This window comes from Poeciliopsis prolifica, unplaced genomic scaffold, assembly GCF_027474105.1.
Source record: "Poeciliopsis prolifica strain line A6 unplaced genomic scaffold, Auburn_PproV2 SCAFFOLD068, whole genome shotgun sequence".
Lineage (NCBI taxonomy): Eukaryota > Metazoa > Chordata > Actinopteri > Cyprinodontiformes > Poeciliidae > Poeciliopsis > Poeciliopsis prolifica.
This window is the reverse complement of record NW_026562443.1, coordinates 298,535-319,801: the sequence shown is the minus strand read 5'-3', so window position 1 is coordinate 319,801 and position 21,267 is coordinate 298,535. Positions and strand designations below refer to the sequence as shown.

Sequence of the window (21,267 nt, the reverse complement as noted above, 5' to 3'; positions counted from 1 at the left end):
TTAAAGATGATGTGCACCAAAAATCTCTGTTGTATGTTTATTTAAACATACATTGCTAGCCTCTTCTTTGGGAGGTTGGTGGCAGTCTTCTTCTCGCCAAGGTGCAACCAAGATATTAACATCTCTGGTCATGTGATCATTTACTCTAAATATGTGATACTGCTTACATATTATCCAAACATTCTAAACTTTCAACATTTGTTGAACATTAACTGAAAATTTAATCAGTAAGCTTTTTGGTGTCCTTGAAAGTGAAATAAATTTCTTGGTCACTATTGTGATCGGTGAGTTTAAATGGGTTAAATCAAAAGGTTAATATTGTTGAGTGTAAATAAAATATAGCTTGTTCATTGTGTTTCTGTATTCTTTTAAAATTACATTCGACACGTCTGCACTGCCTGGTCTGTTCAACACAAGAATGTGAACACCTGGCTGTGATGCTTGCATTTTCTTTTGATCTCCCTGTGGTGGGCGGAGCCGGTAGCCTGTTGGATATGGCTGGACCAGTGCAACGGGTTGGTTAAGCAGAGAAAGCCCTGATCTGGGAAAAGACACATTCTTTTCCTTGTGTCTGGTGAAGTGTTTGTCTTGATTCAGTTTATGGCTCACTTCTGGAAAGTACACTCATTTTGCTCCTGACTTCCTCCTCAGAGACAATCCCTTTATTGTGAGCTCAAAGGTTTGTCTGAGTCCTCTGAGATTTCCCAGCAGAGCTATGATGTCAACTCACACAGTAATTACAGTCTCTACTGTAATGAAGAATAATATAGTGGCTCTCTGTGATTAGAATGGAAACAAAAACCTCTATTAACCCCAGAGGTTAAGAAAGATGTTCATATGAATCTGTTGCAGAACTGTCATGGCTGCTCAGGTTTACCAGCAGTTTGAATTTGAGGTGAGGCTTATTGTTACAGTAAGTTGATAATGTTGCTCATCAATTTGTTCATTTCTTTGTGTACGTGTGACATAAAGCAGGTGAATTCCACCATTGGTGTGCCTCCCTAGGGAATGTGGATGGATGACTTCCTTCAATGAAGTGGGTGGAGACTAATGATGAGCTCAGTTTCTTTTCCTCACACTTTCATGGGAGCACAGTGTTGTGCGCAGGCACACAACGAGCAGACACCAGGACTGCCAGGACCATTTCAACCCTCATTCTGAAGTGAAAGGTGAGATTCATGGTGTGCTTGAGACTTTTTATTCTTGTATTAACTTAGATGAATGGGAGATTTGCAGACAATGAATGAGTTATTAGAAAATATTCCTTGAACATGAGGTACTTCAGAAAAACTATAAAAAAAACACAAACAGACTGATTTCATTTCTAATTTAAATTTCCTAAATTTGAAGCTGTTCTTGAATGGTTGGTTTTTTCTAAACTCCTTTTTATTACATGCTGATGATAAGCTCTGTTAGTGAACTAATTTGAAGTTTAGCCATGTTTGTGTTGATTCTCAGAATGGGAACCTGGAATCTGAACAGTTGGAACTTATGTTTCTGTTCTGACAATGTCTTTCTCCTCATCTTTAATGCTGCTTTAGTTCTAATACTGTTTGGACTAACCCACAACTTCCTAACGTTTCAAGAAAATAGAAATATGTTCTCAACTACTGTCTTGTTGAAACATGAAACTGGATTGCTTGATTTCACAGAATTTTTGGGGGGAATTAAATTTTTTTTATACCAACTTAGAAACCTGAAACTCCTGACTCAGCTTTCTGTTTGACAGGTGTAACGTCTTTTTAGTGTTTGATAGTGAATGAGACAGGAAAAACCAGCTTAGTTAACTTTGAAGTGCTTAGTATCAAATGGAATCTGGCCGCCACAACCTGGACAGTTTTAGTCCTTCAGCTGTTCCCAGACAAACCCCAGCTGTAACTGTTTCAAACTTACAGCATTTTCCAACTTATTAAATATGCCTTTATTAAATGCTGACCATATGATTTATTAGGTGTTTATAGACAAACACATTTACAAATTCTTATTATAATCACACAGAAACATCCTATTTCTATGGTGGTTCTTTTTTTTATGTTGGGGTTGCAAATAAAATGGAAACATTTTGAGGTGGACAATGTGGCTCTTGAACTACACTGGAGATTTTTTGAACTATTCAAAGTTTAGGATCACATATACATAAAAGAAGGTGGTTATTAGTTCAACTCCTCCTGTTACGCTCTGGGTCAAATTGACCCATTTTAAAGTTTAAGAATTTTCAAAAGATTGATGGAAGTATTTTTTTTTTTTTTGCATGAAACTTTTTCTATTTGTCTTAATAGGTACACTCTACATATAAATTGAACATTTCTTCATTTTACACATTTGTTACCCCCCCTCTACTTTTTACATCGATACTGTTCGGGTCAATTTGACCCGGCAGGAAAGTTGAAGTGCAAAAAAAGATTCAAAAATGTCCAATTCTATATATTTCCTTGCAGCTATGAACCATATTTCACCTCACAAACACAACACATCACACGCATACATGCACACGCGCACACACACAAGCCCATTTTCTCACTATTCTCTTTACTTCACTGGAAAACTGCAAGAAAGCAAGTGTTCATACAACTTTTGACAGGAATCTTTTCTGTTCCTGTGGTCAAACTCCACCCACACTGAGTGACACTCAACAGAAGTGGAGGAAAACATAAATACTCTATGCATGACTCATTTATCTTGATTTTAATCAGCGGGTCAATTTGACCCTGAATAGTATATGTGTCTCAAGTTGAATTATAAAGACCAAAGATCAATTTCAAGAAAATTATTGTTTTTTTGTGTGTCTAGGTTTTTTTCAGTGGACATAACAAATTGTAATTCCATTTTTTATGTCCAAATGAGTAAATGAGTAAGTTGTCATCATTGATCCTTAATTTCTGAGAAATAAAAAAAAAAACACTATTACACAAATATTGATTGAAATGGTTAGTATTGGAGTTAATAATCAAATACAAAATTGTTTGGAGGAATTGCTTCGTTTCTGACACTATTGCATGATTAAACACTCCCTGGGTCAAATTGATCCATGAACATTATTGGCGTACCCCGGAAACGAGCATAACAGGATGGTTAAAATTTCACATGAAAGTTAAATGAAACCTACTTTCATTTAAGTATGTGAAAATCATTTAAAACCAAAAAAAAAACACAAAGGTGTGTATTAATGTGTGTGTTTCCTTGGTCCAGTTTCTGCTGCTCAGAATGCCTTACACCATGTTACTGCGGCTCTGGAATGAATCTGTGCAGGCAGTGGATGCCAACGACTGGGAAGGAGCTCTGGCAAAGCTCCAGCAGGTTCCGGAGCAGACTTCTCGCACACACTTCAACGCCGCCTCAGCCCACCTAGCTCTAGGACAGCTGGACATGGCTCTCAGGGTGTGTGTGAACAGCATTCACAAATATTACCTTAATTGTCAGTCGAACACTACAATATTAACTATTTGGTCAGAATGTGAACCATAGACTATACATTGCAAAGCGACAATGAGGAGCATCAGATGAGAGAATCTCATCAGCAGCTAATGCTGTGCAGGCAGCAAAACACATGTGAAATTCGCCATTGCAATGTTAAAAAATTGGAAACATAAGCAACAGGAGTAACAGAGAATATAAAATTTGTCGAGAAAAACTAGACTTACAAATCTTCATGCAAGATGTTTTTCATGTTCTACAGCTAAATCTCTTCTTTTTAAACTCACTTTTTATTCCTGAGAGCAGGACCATCAGGCCAGTCCTGGTTTCTTCATTTTATTACTAATTATTGTACTATGTATTCTATTTTTGACACTTTAACTAATTTCTACACTTTTGTTTTTTATTACTTGTGCAGCACTTTGGCTGCCTTTTGGTTTTAAAGCAGTATATAGATAAATAGATGACCGTGATGATTTTTTTATTCCCTTATTTTTTTTTTTTCTATAAAAGGAAAGATAATTTGCTGAGCAGATATAAAAAAAGTGTCTGAAAAATGAATTGTATTAATCAAATGTCAAAGGTGAATAAAAATTTTAAAGCAAAGAGGCTAGCAAAAGTTCTAATGAGTGCAAAATCCTCCTGAAATCTAAAGAGGCAGTTGGTGGGTCCTTCTCAGGACCCTGATTAAAAGCATCTAACTTGTTGTATTCCATCTGTTATGGTCAGTGTTTGGACTTCACCATTGCCAAGGATGAGAGGCTTGCTGTTGCCTTCTTCCAGAGAGCGGCTGTGATGCTACAGATGGACAGGTCAGTCTCTTTAGGCGTCAGAAACACCTGCAGCTACTATAAAGCTGCAGGTGAAAAGGAATGAAGCTTCATTAGTGAAAAGGAATGAAAAGGAATGAAACTTCATTAGTGAAAAGGAATGAAAAGGAATGAAACTTCATTAGTGAAAAGGAATGAAAAGGAATGAAACTTCATTAGTGAAAAGGAATGAAAAGGAATGCAGCTTCACTAAATGATGTACTACTGTAGAGGTAGAATGAGAGAAAATAAACCAAGACATTTACAGGAACTCCACTCACTGAAACAAATGACTTAGTTCCTTGTTAAGAACATTTAGTCTGAAAGAATAATATGCACTCAATGTATTCAATAACAGGAGACAGGTAGCAGATTTGCATGAGGCTCAGAAAAACCTGACTGACTTGCAGAGTTATTTGTGTTTTGCAATAGTATTTACTCAACTGAATATTTTTCCATTTTACTACGTTACAATAACAAATTTCAGTGAATTTTACTTTGATTTTATGTTTCAGGAGTAACAAAGCAAACTTCATGAACAAGTTTATGAACAAATGATACATGTTTTTTTTCTTTTTTTGTTGTTACTAATAACATCAGAAAAGTGTGGAGTGTTTATGTTTATATATGGTGCAATAATCTTTGTGAAATGATCAAAGCTCAGTCAAACTGGATGCAGAGCATGGGTGACAATCACATTTCAAATCTTACCATTAATTATCCATAGAATGTAGGTCTGGACTTTGACTGGGATATTCTAAGACATAATTACACTGTGATCTAAATGTTTTCATTGTAGTTCTGGCTGTATGAATGGTGTGTTGTTGGCCCTTGTCAGGTTGATCAAAGTACCTTGTTTTACATAGCTCATGTGTTCTCTACAACAGAGATCCCCAGTCAAGGTTCTCAGGGACCACTGTCTTCTATGTTTTAGGTGTTACCATATTGTTGCACACCTGGCTTAAATGAATGAGTGATTAACAGATTTCTGCAGCACTAGAGGCCTGCTGAGGAGGCAATGTAATCATTGGAATGAGCTGTGCAGGAGTGGGGAAAAATCTAAAAAAGGCAGGACAGCGGGCTCGAATGCATAGGGCTGGGCACCAGTGGCCTAATTTTTCTTTCATGTCACAATTATGCGTCTGGTATATTCCAGAAAATATCTGTAAAATAAAATGAATATGTAAATGTCATGTGACTAAATGCTGAAAAGTCCAAGGGTGATATAAGCCACTGTAACTTGCAGGTTTTCCATACAAGTTGGAATAATTTGTGCTTTACTTAGTTTAATTTTCATACTCAATAAACTTATTGATAGTAATGATTAAGTCTTTATGCTTGCGTTGGCTTCTTTAAAGCCTAGTTTGACCCGTGTATCAAATGACAACATTCATTTATTTCTTCTGCGCATGCTACTCTGTCCAGGTCGGAGGAGGCTCTGTCAGACTGTATCTGGGCACAGAAGCACATGAGAGGGAACGCCGTCATTGACTACAGACAGCTGGGACTCAGATACAAACTCTACTACTGGCAGGTCTGAAATTCAGACTAGTGCATATGCAAAAACACACATTTGTCTCGCCATCCATCGACTTCCATTCAGACAGAGGACAGTCTAACCTTAACCAAAACTCAATTCACACGTCAGTCCTAAACCTAAAAACAGCATTTCCCCTTGTGAGGACCAGGCTATGGTACTCACTAGGAGCAGTGAATCCCCACAACATGTGTGCGCCTGTGCTCATGTGTTAGTCTTTGTAATAGAATTATTGAAATAAGAAGACAGGATGTGCATTTCTTCATCAGATGTCCCTCTCTTGGCACAGAGGGTGCTAGTGGCAGGTTACTGCAGTGAGAAGAAATAACCCTCTGTACTGCTCCTCAGTCATGAAACAGTCTGTGTTACAAGTATGTTTTCTATTTTCTTAAAGTTTGTTGATATAGCACATTTATAACAACCCCAGCAGACCAAACTGCTTCACAGAAATCACAATATCACAGGTAGATAAAAGATAAAACGAGAAACAAAATTAACAGTGATAGTATAATATATTATTATTTTTGGTATTTTACTGGCAATTTCATTATTTTTTTATTATTTATAAGTAAAAACCAATACATGTTTAATTTTAAGCGCAGGGATTTTGCAAAAAAGAAAAAAAGTCAATTACTATTTTTACCCTTTTTTTCTGTGTTTTTGTACATTATGGTAAGCAGTAAGAGAAATATTTTCAAGATTTTATGACAGAATGCTGGGAGATCATTCTAGAGATCAGCCTTGTGCTCCTAGGGGACTATTGCTTTGGATGAAAAAGCAGAGGCTACTTCAAGCGTCCATAGAAAACTCTGCAGAGTCATACATAGTTCTATCCAAGAGTAAAGTCCTCAGTACAATGACATTCAAGTGTAAACTAGTGCAATATTATCATACAGTGTGTATGTAAGTCATTTTTAGGCATAATTATTATTCCAGTAATCTTGATTGCTGCTGGAAAAGTAATGTGTTTTTCTATCACTGTTTGGACAACAGATTTCCTTGTGGAGTAGGAACTGTCATACAAAGCTGTATTTGTTTCAAAATCACAAAGTGAATTTAGCAGGAAAGAAATATTAGAGTAATCACATCAATGATATTTGCTGCAGTGACTTATGCTGAATATCATCTTGGACAGATTTACTCTCCCGGAAAATTAAATCAATATTTAAATGATGGAACTGAAATTTCTTGTTGAAATTTGTTCTCTAGATATTGTATAATACAGCAGCCGCATATTGTCGGATGGGCCAATGGGAGTCAGCCATGGACAAGCTGGTGTCAGCCACTCAAGACAGAGGACAAGGACGAGGGGGAAATATTGAGGTGGCTTTGAAGAGCGTTGAAGTGAGTGCTGCAGTCTTTACTTCAGACCTGAGCATGAAACATTTTACAGATTGGGGAGAAATTTGCAGCGTCAGTCTCAGTGACTCACTAGGTTTATGTTGCATTTTAGCAGCATTGTCTATAGCCTCCATTAGAAGAGAACAATAAGGATTGGTTTCCATTGAAGTTTCCCGCACAGTATTATAAGCCTTATGGCCCGTCAGGCTGGGCATTGCTTGTTTTTGTTTTTAGAAAATAATAATATTAATAATTAAATCACTTAATTCTTTCATTGTATTTATTTTTAAATAAGGTGGGCAGTAAGTCTTGTTGCGCTGAGTGATTCTATGGCAGTGCAGAAGTATTCCAAAAGATGGGTTTATAGTTGATGAATTTAACAGACCACACAGCCGGAAGTGTGGACCGCGGTCACGGTATGTCAGTGGTGAATCGATTGAGTGACCCGTCAGAGGTTCAGTTCCTGAATCCACAAAAAAAAAAAAAAAAGTAAAAGCGCACTAGTAAAAACGCAGCATGGTCAGGGGTTAATGTGATCACTCTCAGAACTGTGTCAGGCTATTTATTTTTAGCTGCAGAGTCACATTTAGTTGCCAAATACACAAAAGAAAACTGACCAATAAAATTCAGGTTTAGGAATTAGGTTAATTGGCCAAGGCAACAGTGCTTGCTTGGTAGCAGGCAAGCACTTCCTACCTTCTTGATGCAAGACCTTCTTCTTGCAGCAAGAAGGTCCTGGGTTCGATTCCCATAGTGGGATCTTTATGCACAGAGTTTGCATAAAAACATGACTGTTAGATTAATCGGTTTCTCCAAATTCTCCCTAGCTGTGAGTATGTGTGTGCATGGTCATTTTTGAGATGTCTAATTTCCAATCAGGCCAAACTTCTTGGTGAAATGAATAAGTCTACGTCTGAAAGAGGTTTAAGTAATTTAGTGCTTAACTGAAGGCTTAAATAACTGTGATTTTTATGTTTGATATTACATATTGACATTAGAATATTGGCACTGATTTGTACTTTCTAGAGGAGGGAGATCCTGGACCCTCTGCTGGTACCAGTGGGGTTGGTGTTTCGTCCCAGAAAACAGGAAATTGAGCAACTGCGCCAAAGAGACTTCCTGGGGAAGGCAAAGGTGATGTGTTCTTCGGGAAGTGCTAGATATTCCAATATTAATCTGACTGGAAAAGAGCAGCTGGGTCAGAATTTATTTGGATCAATTCATTACAGTTAAATCCAAACAGACACATTTAACGTTAAGTCAAATTCAGTTTAGAATGGCAGGTGGTACAAAGTTATATCAAAACATCTAACCACTCAGCTTGGAAGGCAAATATCAATAGATGTCTCCACACTTACAGTGTTAACGGTATATCTATAAAGTACTGAATATCTCAGCAACAGCAAGTTCAGTAGACAGTTCCAATTAACTAGTAGGTCCTAGACTTTTAACTAGACTTTCTCAGTGGCAGAAGGATTTACAGCACGTTCCCTATAGAAAAGCATTTAATAACTATGCAATAATGAAATTATTTCATGTTGATGAAAGTATCAGATATTGATATTCATAGGTAGAAATAAAATTTTGTGGAAGTTTGGATATCCAGAGTCTCCTTCTGAATTTTTAACTTTTATGCTGTAATCTACAGGTGATTTCTTCTATGATTCCTAATGATGATTTTGGAGGCTTTGAACCTCTGAGGCAGCAGGTAAGTGTGATCAAAATATCTTTATATCTGGGGGTGTACTGTTAGCAGGGGGTTAGCACAACCCACTTATGGAGACCTTAGTTCTTGACGCGGCCGCACAGGTTCCCGGCCCCAGCGACATCTGCCGTATGTCTTCCCCTCTCTCTTCATCCCCTCTTTCCTGTCAGCCTACTTTAAAAAAAATACGGGCCACTAGAGCCAACAAAATCCTCAGAGAAAAAACATGACAATATATATATATATATATATATATATATATATATATATATATATATATATATATATATATATATATATATATATAATATGATGAGACTTCAGTCGGTCACTGAGTCCATGTTCCAACTCTGCTTTCTGTGCAGAAGCCTGGTTTCTATGAGCCTAAGACGGATGGTGTCCAGTGAGTTTTCCACAATCCTGCAGGAAATACTGAACATAACTGAACAAAATAACTTAATTTAATAAATAAATCCTTGTCTGTGCGAATTTGTGTTGTGTGTTAGGGAGTCCCGATACATGCGTGTGCGGGCTCCTTACATGGCTCGGGGCCCAGGACAGCTGACTGTCCCCGGAGGCTCCACTGTGTTTTTATTTGGAGAGGAGGACAGAGATGGAATGATCAATGTCATCCATGACGGACAGGTGAGAACACATCCTTTATAGTCTGTAGGGGTACTAGGAGCTTTTGCCCATCCAAAATAAATCCCTGTTCCTTTAGGCAATTCCATTAAATTCATTTAATTGGTATTGCGCTATTTCATAACATACATCATCTCACAGCCTTGTCACTGCAAACTGAAGCTTTCACATGTTCAAAAGATCATCACATTTTATAAAACATTTAGAATTCAAAGTTAAAGCTGATTTTTTTATTGGATATAAAATTAATCAAAAATACCAACACAGATATTGAAATGGAAAAGCATAGAACAATAGAAACAGGTGCATGTTTAACTTATTTTATCTACTGGTTTAACTTGAACCTTTTCTTCAGACATCACAGATTAGAGATAGGTCAAATCCTTCAAATGAAATAACACCATGCAATGAATTAACATGCAGTCAAACCCCTTCAGCTAACATTACTGTCAAACTCCAAAACACAATTAGACAATTTCAGACTGCAACAAAGTAAAACATCCCAGATAAAACATGCAAAAAATTTCTCTGCAAAGGGTTAAAGCCCTTTAACGTCAGTAAAGATTTTTCCAGTACTTATTGAATGTGGTAAAAATAATGTTGGAAATGTCTTTTAATGAAATGTTGATAAATATGCATTTTTCTATTTTTATGTTTTTTTAAACATCGTTTTAGTATCTTTAGAAACAATTTTGCTTTCCTGAATTAAACTAAATAAACTACTAAAACCTTAATCTGCCAGAGGTGTTACTAATTCTGAGCTGAACTAAATTCCTTGATTATTCTGGGCAATTCAGAACTGTGTTCTTTTTCTTTCAGAGAGGACTACTGCCAGTATCGCTCCTTGAACCTGCAAATGTCAAGAAATCTAAGGAGAATGTAAATTTTTCCATCCTATAAATGTCCATTAATACTCCGACTATCATATTTCCTGCTCACTACCCAGTATTTATTGTAAACCTTCCAAGAATGTCTGTCACACAAAATAGTTAAACATACCATAGATTTCCTGTTTTACTTAACTTAGTTTCTCCAACAGCGTGTCCCCACTGGGATCCCCCTCCCTCCAGAACACAAGCCTCCAAGTCGCCCAGAGACTCTGCCAAGATCTAAGGTTCCTCCACATGGTAAAACTCACACTGCTAGTCTTTCAAAGACAAAGTTAATCAAAGAAAAGGAGAATTATCAATGGAGAATTATCTGCATAGAGAGCTACTATAACTCACCTGATGGCCAAATACTGGGAGATGACACAGTGAAACAGACAGATTATTCAACATTATTCAACACCAGTTGTTGATCCACCAATTAACTCCCAGCTTCAGATCCTGCCAACTACAGGATCTGAATATCAACAGTACCTATTACAAAACACCCATCAACCTCAACCACCCCACTGTTCGCAAATGGCACCAAACAGGCTAATACTGACTTTGTCCAGTGGAGTTTGAACTCCTGAGATTTCCAATTCTGCGCTCTTTATCCACAGTCATCCTGCTGTAATTTAACTTTAAGTTGTCTGCAAAAATCTGTTTTATTTTCTCCTCTGGGATGCTGCTCATTAGAATATTCTTTTTTTTTTTTACTGTAATCTTCCACACTGTCTGCTTTTGAATACAAGACCAACATAGATCTGGTTAATATCATTCAAACATATAATTTAGTTGAATCCATTATTTATTTTTGCTTTGTTTATCTTTCAGTTCATCAAAGACATACAAACTTTACTCATTTTACTTCTGAGTAAAGTGAAGTTTGTCTTCACTTCCTGCAGACCTTTCCTTAGCTCATCCACTCATTTGGTAATAGTGCAATGACTTGTGTGAAGTTATTACAACTCTTCTATTGTTGCAGCAACCATTCTTTAAAGTGTAATTACTCTTTGGTTGAGTATTTGGGATTGTATTCCACTTAAATAAACATAGTCATGAAATTCAGACCAATCATACAACAGTGTTGCATGGAGAGTGGGGCAAAATATTCACCAAAGGGTTGTGACAAGAAGTGACACACAACATGAGGCTGAGAACAAAATGATGCAATTTTTGTCACATAGCTATTACAATGAGAACCAATTTTTATGGTTTGACTCAACCATGAAAATGACCCTCTCCAGGCAGATGTTGCAGATTTGCAACAGCTAAATGCTGCTTTGCAAGTAATTTGAGCCTGAGAGGGTTAAAAAGTTCCCTTAAAACTGCCATATCATCTCATAGGAACCTTTAATTTATTACATCACACTTTAACCTGACAAAAGGTCAACTGGCTTCCATCACACATTGCATCAACTACAAAATACTCCGTCTTACCTTTCAAAGTTGTTCACAACCTCATACCTCCACCACATCCCTTATGTTGCTCCACCCAAGTGCACCCTCAGATCTTCTTCCATTTAGATGTGGCTTCAATACTCATATCTCCTGATTGTTCTTATATATAGTTTTATATCATGTTTATGTTTACTGGGACTTTTAATATTTTTTTATTTTTAAGTTTGATGATGCAAGGTGACCTTCGGTGTCAAAAAGGGCGCCCAAAAATAAATTGTATTATAAAGCGGCAGTACAGAGCCTCAGGACTGAACTGTGTTTTGGTTATGTAAGCGTAATGACTGTAACCAAAACATAGAACGGTTAAAAAAAGCTCCGTGTTTCTGATACTTGTATTGGAGCTGCTCCCTGAAGGCGGACCCGACAACAACAATGCTTTGTATTTAGTTTATTTTGACATCCATAGCCATGAACAGACCTGCTATCGGACTAATTTTAACTTGTTTTCTCCCCAGTGAGTCCATCCACAGAAACTCCACCTCCATCCTTCAACAATGCCACCCACACACAATCACCAGTATCAGGGTCCCCCAGGTACACGGCCAATGCAGCAAGCACCAAGGTAGCACACAAACACACACACACACACACACACACACACACACCCACACACACACACACACACACACACACACACACACACACACACACACACACACATCCTCAGATTTATCCTCAGATAAATTGGACTGAGAAGTCCAATTTATCTGCAGATGGATTGGCAGCAAAAAACAACTTATGTTTGTCGTGTTCTACCACTGCGCCGCCACAGCACCCTGGTTGATAAAGAATCTATCCCTGGTGATGTCATGATATCAGACGTAGGCTACAAATGCAGCATTGAACTTAATGGTTTCAATGCCGCCAGTAAAAAGTTCCTTTAAGTTAAAGATTTGAAATTATTAAGTAAATTTAACACAAAAAGTACGCTGTCATCACTAAACCAAAATAATTAAGTGAGATTAATGTAAATAAGTCCATAATATGAACTACAACCCAAATACACCATTTAGAGTGCATCTCTGCTCTTACATGACTAAATCAGACAGCTGTCTGACTTGATTGTTGTCTTCTTCATTTGAAGAAACAAGCATTGGATCGCTGAGCACTGCTTGGAAAACTGGGATAGTTTTTCTTAGTGCATTTAACATCCTGTACCCAAGTGAGGTTTGTCATGGATAGAGAGAGTTATAAGTGGTACATAATAATGCACAAAAATAAACATTTGATATTTTGATGTCTTTAAAATGGGTGTGCAAAGTTCTGGAACTAAGCCAGCTGGATCTAAAGTCAATACTAAAACTCTGATAATCCCCACAGACACGAGGTGAGGCAGACTGATTTGACAGTTTGTGTGCACATCGCATTTTACCAGCTCTGTTTTGATTTTAGCAGATAAAGTGGTTTGGAAATCCTGAGTAAGAAAGTATCACAAAACTATCAGAATAAAACTAGATTGGAGCAGAATCTTCCAGTACTTTGCTTTTCGTCTGTTCCTCTCAGCAGGGTGGCTTCCCTCAGCGAGAAGAGGAGGGATCTGTGGTGGTAAAGGTTCACTACACCTACAACTTAGCTCTGTCCATCCCTCTGGACACACCTTACCATAAGCTGAAGGAGCAAATCGCAGAGAAAGTGGGCCAATCAGCATCTCAGCTGCAGCTCAGGTACAAACATTAAACAAATTTTTTTTTTTTTTTTTTTTTTTTTTTATCATTTATTGTGTTGTTCTCCAGCGTTTTCTCTTCAATTTTCAGCTTCCATGTTTTCCTTTCTTTCTCTTCATCAGACATAAACTGTCTGGGTCCCAAGTTCTCTTGCCTCTGCCTGGAGAGGAGGAGTCAGGGCGCACAGTGCAGGAAGTGGCTGAGGCTGGCAGAGTCACCTTGTGGTGCCAGGTAAAACATGCAGAGGATCGTGAACTTTAGTTTAGTAGTGGAAGTGCTGGTGTTATTTCAAAATGTTATCTGACCTTTTTGTTAATTTATAAAAAATATGAATATTTAAAAATAAGTTTCTAAGTATGTCCTGTGATGTGAATCATTCTCAAGCTAAAGTTCAAATGATTCCGACTCTGATTGTCCTTCAGATGTCTTCTACTACTTGATTTGAGTCCACTGGTGATAAATAAGTTCTGACCTTGAACAGGTTAATCAGAGCAGAAACCAAGTTATCATGTGAACAAAATTATCTTTCAGCCTCTGAGGCCTGGTGTAAACAATTAAAACATTTTTGGCAGCACTGTATGTCAGAAAATGAACTGGGGCAAATCAAAATCAGGCAAATCAGGCCTTGACCAGAGATTTGGAGTCAGTGGTCACCTTGGCAAAGTTCCAGTATTTCCAAGTAGAAGAATCATTAAGAAGGTCAGCTGTTGCTAACCTTCTATACCTGTCCAGTTTTTAGAGTAATTGGATCAAACCCACTCCTCACTAGCAGCTCATTAAACCTGCCGCAATTCAACCCCGATTGTCAGACCAGGAGTTACTATATTCTCCAGTCAGATTATTCAAAAATAGAACCATTTGGTCAAAGCTATCATGCTGACACATGGCGGTGTCAGCATCATGTTCTGGTGATGCTTATCTGAAGCAGGAATTATATTCTAAGTATTTTTAAGGATTAATATTCCTATTAATTATTTATTATGACAATACTATTAAAGTTATTAATATAAATATTACAAATACTGCGACAGACTGGCGACCTGGAGATAAGCTTAGCTGGAGATAAGCACCAGCACCCCTCCTGACCCCGCATGGTAAAAAAAAAAATTCCCTTCTCACCCACCGCGGGTGGTTCTTATCCTCTGAGCTCGGGTCCTCTACCAGAGGCCTGGGAGCTTGAGGGTTCTGCGCAGTATCTTGCTGTGCCAAGGACTGCACATTTCTGGACTGAGATGTCTGATGTTGTTCCTGGGATCTGTTGGAGCCACTGCTCCAGTTTGGGGGTTACTGCCCCGAGGGCCCCGATGACCACAGGCACCACTGTGTTCTTCACCTTCCAGGGCCTCTCCAGTTCTTCCCTGAGGCCTTGGTATTTCTCCAGTTTCTCGTGCTCCATTTTCCTGATGTTGCAATCACTTGGTATTGCTACATCAACCACAACGGCTTTCCTCTGTTGTTTATCCACTACGACAATGTCTGGTTGGTTCGCCATTACCATTTTGTCTGTCTGGATCTGGAAGTCCCACAGGATCTTAGCTCTGGCGTTCTCCACCACCTTTGGGGGTGTTTCCCACTTTGATCTTGGGGTTTCCAGTCCATATTCTGCACAGATGTTTCTGTACACTATGCCTGCCACTTGGTTATGTCGCTCCATGTACGCTTTCCCTGCCAGTATCTTGCACCCTGCTGTTATGTGCTGGACTGTCTCAGGGGCCTCCTTGCACAACCTACACCTTGGTCTTGTCTGGTGTGGTAGATCTGGGCCTCTATTGCTCTGGTGTTTAGGGCCTGTTGGGCGGCCAGGATGAGGGACTCTGTGCTGTCCGTGAGGCCAGCTTTTTCCAGCCATTGGTAGGATTTACTGATATCAGCCACTTGGGTTATTTGCTGGTGGTACATCCCATGTAGGGGCTTGTCCTCCCATGATGGTATCTCTGGCACCTCAACCTCCGTTCCCTGTTGTCTGAGACATTCACTGAGCACATTGTCTGTTGAGGCTTTGTCCCTGATGTATTTGGATCTTAGTTGTTTCGTCCTGGACAGTGGTTCTCACACTCACTAGTCCTCTGCCTCCTTCCTTGCGGCTCGTGTACAGTCTCAGGGTGCTGGATTTGGGGTGGAACCCTCCATGCATGGTTAGTAGCTTTCTAGTCTTAATATCTGTGGCTTTTATCTCCTCCTTTGGCCAGCTAATTATTCCAGCAGGGTATCTGATTACTGGCAGGGCATAGCTGTTTATCGCACGGATTTTGTTCTTGCCATTGAGCTGGCTTCTCAGGACTTGCCTTATTCGTTGGAGGTATTTAGCTGTGGCTCCTTTCCTTGTGGCCTCATCGAGGTTGCCATTTGCTTGTGGTATACCTAGGTACTTGTAACTGTCCTCTATGTCTGTTATTGTTCCTTGTGGGAGTGAGACTCCTTCTGTGATCACCTTCCCCCTCTGTGATCAGCCGACCACACTTCTCTAGTCCGAATGACATCCCAATGTCAGTGCTGTAGATCCTGGTGGTGTGGATCAGTGAGTCGATGTCTCGCTCACTCTTGGCATACAGCTTGATGTCATCCATGTAGAGGAGGTGACTGATGTTGGCCCCATTTTTGAGTCGGTATCCGTAGCCAGTCTTGTTGATAATTTGGCTGAGGGGGTTCAGGCCTATGCAGAACAGTAGCGGGGACAGAGCATCTCCTTGGTATATGCCACATTTGATGGACACTTGTGCAAGTGGTTTGCAGTTGGCTTCAAGGGTGGTTTTCCACAGTTTCATCGAGTTTGCAATGAAGGCTCTCAGAATCCTGTTGATGTTATACATCTCTAGGCATTCAATGATCCAAGTATGCGGCATTGAGTCATAGGCTTTCTTGTAATCGATCCAAGCCATGCACAGGTTGGCGTGTCGGGTTTTGCAGTCTCGGGCAACTGTGCGGTCTACGAGGAGTTGGTGTTTGGCTCCTCTGGTATTTACACCGATACCCTTCTGTGCCGTGCTCATGTGTTTATCCATGTGTTCGCTTATCTTGGCCGCTATGATGCCTGACATGAGCTCCAGGTTGTGGAGAGACAGGTTATTGGTCGGTAGTTGGGTGGGACTGGACCCTTTGATGGATCCTTCTGGATTAGGATTGTCCGCCCTTCAGTTAACCATTCCTGGTTATGTCATTAACATGGATCATGTCAGGCCCTGGTGCTGTCCAGTTTTCATGCCTGAGAGTCTTTCTTGAACATCTGTCACAGTGATGGTTACCGGGGCTTGCTCAGGGAGGTTGCTGTGGTCCTCTCGTAGAGAGATCAGCCACTGTGCATTGCTGTTGTGGGACGCCTCCCTTTCCCATATGCCTTTCCAGTATTGTTCAGTCTCCAGCCTTGGTGGGTCTGCTCTGTTGTTATTACCCTGCCATTGAGAGTACACCTTAGCTGGTTGAGTGGAGAAGAGCCGGTTAATCCTTCTGGATTCATTCTCCCTTGTGTATCTCTTTAGGCGGCTGGCCAAGGCTTGGAGCCTCTGTTTGGCAGTTTCAAGTGCTTCAGGTATGGGCATCTGCCTGTACTTTCTGGTACTGGTCTTTTCATTGTACCCTTGTGGAGCTCTGACAGTTGGCTCACTTCCCTCCTTGTTACCTTGATTTTAGCCTCTAACCGTCTTTTCCATGGTGGGTATTGGGTCTCATGGTTGCTCTTATAGCCAAGTATCTCAAGGATCACTGATGCTGAGTTGTAGATCAGCTCATTGGTTTCTGTTATGGTGTTGGTAGGGATCGTTCTCAATGCTGCATTCACATTCTCAATGAGACTTTCAGATGGTACTTCACTCAGCCGTTGTAATTGGCGCCGGGGAGGCCTGGTTGTCATTCTCGTCATATCTCGTCAATCTCAAGTTGTGATAGCAGTTGCCGTTTGCGGATGTTGGAACACTGAGCTACTAGTTGTTTAGCGCTTAGTGTTGACTGGGGATGTCGAAGTAACCATTCCTTCCCCAGTCTTTGCATGTAACCCCTCTGACTAGGGTTACTTGAGTAGTAGCATTCCAACAGATCAACATTTTTTCATCTCTCGCCCATTTCCGTCTTGTTCCAGTAGCCCATTTGTCATCAAGGTGCTCTGGTTCCCCAACACCTGACGCAGACCTTGTTTGGCCGGGCGACGTCTGAGCCGGCATGTTACGCAACGTAGTATCTCTCATGGTATGAGGTAGGCAGTAGCTTGAAGGGTCTTGCCTAAGGACCCAGACTGGATTCGAACCCTGCCCTCTCGGGTGATATACTGATGCCTTATGTATTGAGCTATCCAGTCAGCTATTGGCGCTGTGAGCAGCGCCAGTCTGTCGCAGTATTACAAATACTGCGACAGACTGGCGACCTGGAGATAAGCTTAGCTGGAGATAAGCACCAGCACCCCTCCTGACCCCGCATGGAATATATATATATATATATATATATATATATATATATATATATATATATATATATATATATATATATATATATAGACAAAATTGTAATGGCGAACCAACCAGACATTGTCGTAGTGGATAAACAACAGAGGAAAGCCGTTGTGGTAGATGTAGCAATACCAAGTGATTGCAACATCAGGAAAAAGGAGCACGAGAAACTGGAGAAATACCAGGGCCTCAGGGAAGAACTGGAAAGGGCCTGGAAGGCGAAGATCACAGTGGTGCCTGTGGTCATCGGGGCCCTCGGGGCAGTAACCCCAAACTGGAGCAGTGGCTACAACAGATCCCAGGAACAACATCAGACATCTCAGTCCAGAAATGTGCAGTCCTTGGCACAGCCAAGATACTGCGCAAAACCCTCAAGCTCCCAGGCCTCTATAAAAAAAAAAATTCCCTTCTCACCCACCGCGGGTGGTTCTTATCCTCTGAGCTCGGGTCCTCTACCAGAGGCCTATATAATATATATATATATATATATATATATATATATATATATATATATATATATTTTTTTTTTTTTTAATACAAGGTCTGGGATGCAATAAAATGTTGAAAAGGTGAAGGGTTGTAAATTGGTATAGTTAGCCCTCCAATTAGCCCAAAACATGAGTTTGATTTTATTTAAATGAAAAATCTGATTTTCATTTACTGTTTTTCTCCATTAAATACTTTCCAGACTTTTATGTTGTCAATTTAACTAAATCTTTCATGTAATACTTTATAAATTTGACATCTTTGCTCTTAGAGGGAAGACCCCCTGGCAAACCGTACTATCCTCTACCAGATGGTGGCGCTATATGACTATGTTGCAGAGGACCCTGAGGACTTAGAATTCAGTGAAGGAGACACGATTGATATCCTGTCTGAAGGTGAGATACACACCAAGATATTCCTGAGGAGTAAAGTTGAATCCTGTTTTTATGGGGGGGTTTTCCTCCTCACGATTCAACAAGCTGTGTTTCTTGTCTTTACTCCCTTGCAGTAAACCAGGAATGGTTGGAGGGACACTGTGCAGGGAACATCGGCATCTTCCCGAGCTCCTTTGCCTACAAGGAGAACAAGAGCATCATTCAAGACAGAAAGTAGATGTTTATCAAGGGAACACATAAACTTGTGAAAAGCAGGCCCCGAGCTAACTTCATGTTCAATTAAATTATTTATGTCAAATAATGTGCAACTTTCTAACTGTGGTGGCCTCTGAGGCTCATTTTGAATCTCTAGATCTTTAATCTCAAGATGATCAATATATCTTTTCATGCTTTGTCTGAAGCAAGAGTGTCACATAGTTGATACTCTGGAAAACAGACAAGTGACGCCACACGTCCATCACTGTTATCCATGACTGATATACAATATTTATATTAAACCTATTGTACAGTTTTCCTTTATTGAAATTACACTGCTGAAAACTCAAATCATTAGGTGTTTTCTCAGTTTTCAGCCATGTGAATCAATGTGTTTGGACGTTTTTTTTTTGTTTTTTTCTGAAAAATATTAAATTAATTCAGAAACTTCACTTTCTTCTGTTTCTTCAGAAGCATGTACATATTTAACACAGGTTGTGGTGCTTTCAGATTCTCCGGTCAAATTTGCTGCTCTAACTGAACATTTATTTTGTATTTTTTTTCTCTCACTGAAGATGGAGAACAATTCCTTTTTTACTTACGAAGGACCCTAGGACCCAGATGAAAAATAAATATACGAAGCATGTTATATTTTAGCATACTTGAAGCCAGACTAATCATCATCAGTATACTGGAAGTGTGTTATTTTGGAACAAAAAATTTTTTAGTTAGTGTATTTTAATTTAATTTAATTAAATTGCAGAAAATCACAATTTAAAGTGTACAAAGTATGCTATTATGTGCTTTTTTGGAACAACTAAAGTTATACTTCATATAAGCATATGGCTTTTTATGTAACATAAATGTACTTGATTGATAAATCCTAACTGTACTATTTTTGTGATTGAATTTACATTTAAAATATATTAGGCATGTTTTTAAGTATATATTTTATATTAGTTGATAGTAAACTGAATGGTTTAAAGGGCCATATCCATGTACAGTTCCATCTCTTCCTTACACAAACAGACATAAACCTGCAGTGAATAAATCGATTTTAAATCAGGTTTTTGCTCCAAAGAGTTTATATTTAAACACATTTTCACTGAGGCTCTATAAATGTGTATATATTTGAAAGTTTAAAGTCACATTTGTGGCTGCATACAAAATATACCATCAAATATTTCATTAAGCAAACAAAATTTATTGCGAGGGAACACAACATAAAAATCCAACTACAGGGTTCCAGGTGTATTTACATTTGGATGTTTTTCCCGATTACCGTATGTCCGGACTGTAAGTCACAGTTTTTTCGTAGTTTGGCCGGGGGTGCGACTTATACTCCGGACCGACTTATGTGTGGAAATTAACACATCATATCACATGTTATTTTCACACTAAACCGCAATAGGGCACTCTAGGCCTGTGTTATTCTACTTTCGGAGTTAGCAGAGTTGTTTACAAGCGACACAGAGGACAAAGATTTAATTGCTTTTAGTGATTTGGACAGACACGGATGGTTTAGTAAACTTTTTAGCATTTTATTTATGCTAAAGTTAATATCTGAATAACTCTTAATATGTTATGCTAACATACCAGGCACATGTTTGTCATGTAACGTTATCAGACCGTACAATTCTTCAGCCTGTTGTTGCCTCTGTTCTATTTTTATTGCCTTTCAAGATGACATGTGTGTTCTTGGTGTTGGATTTTATCAAATAAATTTCCCTCAAAAATGTGACTTATACTCCGGTGATAATGTGGTAATAACAAACGCCTTCCTTTAAAAACTGCTTTTTTGTTTACTTACGTGACTTTGACTAATACACAAACAGACATAAACATGCCTGTTTATAAACTGGTTTGATCCTGATTGGCAATGCTGAAGTGACAAGCATTTACAAAAATTACAAAACAATAGAAAGTCAGAAAAGGGGGAAACACTTTTCACACCACTGTCCATTTGGCAGTGAGTGTATATTCCTTCACTTTCTTGTGCTTATTTGTATGATGGACTATACATATTCCTGACTCTACATGTCAGTATATTCACTGCATGAATATACCTCATGCAGTGAGAAGTTTCCTGGTTATGTCATTAACAGTCTGCAAAGAAAATGTCAGGAGCATTTAGTTGTCATCATAAATGGATACAAAAATGTGCTGGTCAAAGCTGCTGAGAGCTCCACTGAAAAGGCTTATGAAACAGGGGCTTCTAATTACTGCACTTCTCTCCTGGGCGCTGAATCTGAGGCAACAGAATCAGCGCCCACGTTCTCCTGGTGCTGCAGGTAGAGGGGCATATTTCAGTGG

The 21,267-nt window shown here is 39.2% G+C and overlaps 1 protein-coding gene across 3 annotated transcripts; it reads left to right on the top strand.

Annotated features, from left to right (window-relative positions):
* Positions 1-1,094: 1,094 nt before the first annotated feature.
* On the top strand, positions 1,095-20,020 carry noxa1 (NADPH oxidase activator 1). Of its 3 annotated transcripts, none has more exons than XM_055020513.1 (16): positions 1,095-1,169; positions 3,190-3,378; positions 4,144-4,226; positions 5,649-5,757; positions 6,970-7,104; positions 8,128-8,235; positions 8,750-8,809; positions 9,172-9,209; positions 9,313-9,451; positions 10,268-10,327; positions 10,488-10,575; positions 12,234-12,340; positions 13,285-13,442; positions 13,565-13,673; positions 18,636-18,759; positions 18,873-20,020. In XM_055020513.1, the coding sequence occupies exons 2-16, from the start codon at positions 3,205-3,207 to the stop codon at positions 18,974-18,976; spliced, it is 1,596 nt and encodes a 531-aa protein (XP_054876488.1). In that variant the 5' UTR covers positions 1,095-1,169; positions 3,190-3,204; the 3' UTR covers positions 18,977-20,020. The 3 variants fall into 3 exon arrangements, with proteins under 3 accessions (XP_054876488.1, XP_054876487.1, XP_054876489.1); XM_055020512.1 differs by having other exon boundaries at positions 13,282-13,442; XM_055020514.1 differs by having other exon boundaries at positions 1,109-1,169; positions 3,250-3,378; positions 13,282-13,442.
* The last annotated feature ends 1,247 nt before the right edge of the window (positions 20,021-21,267 follow it).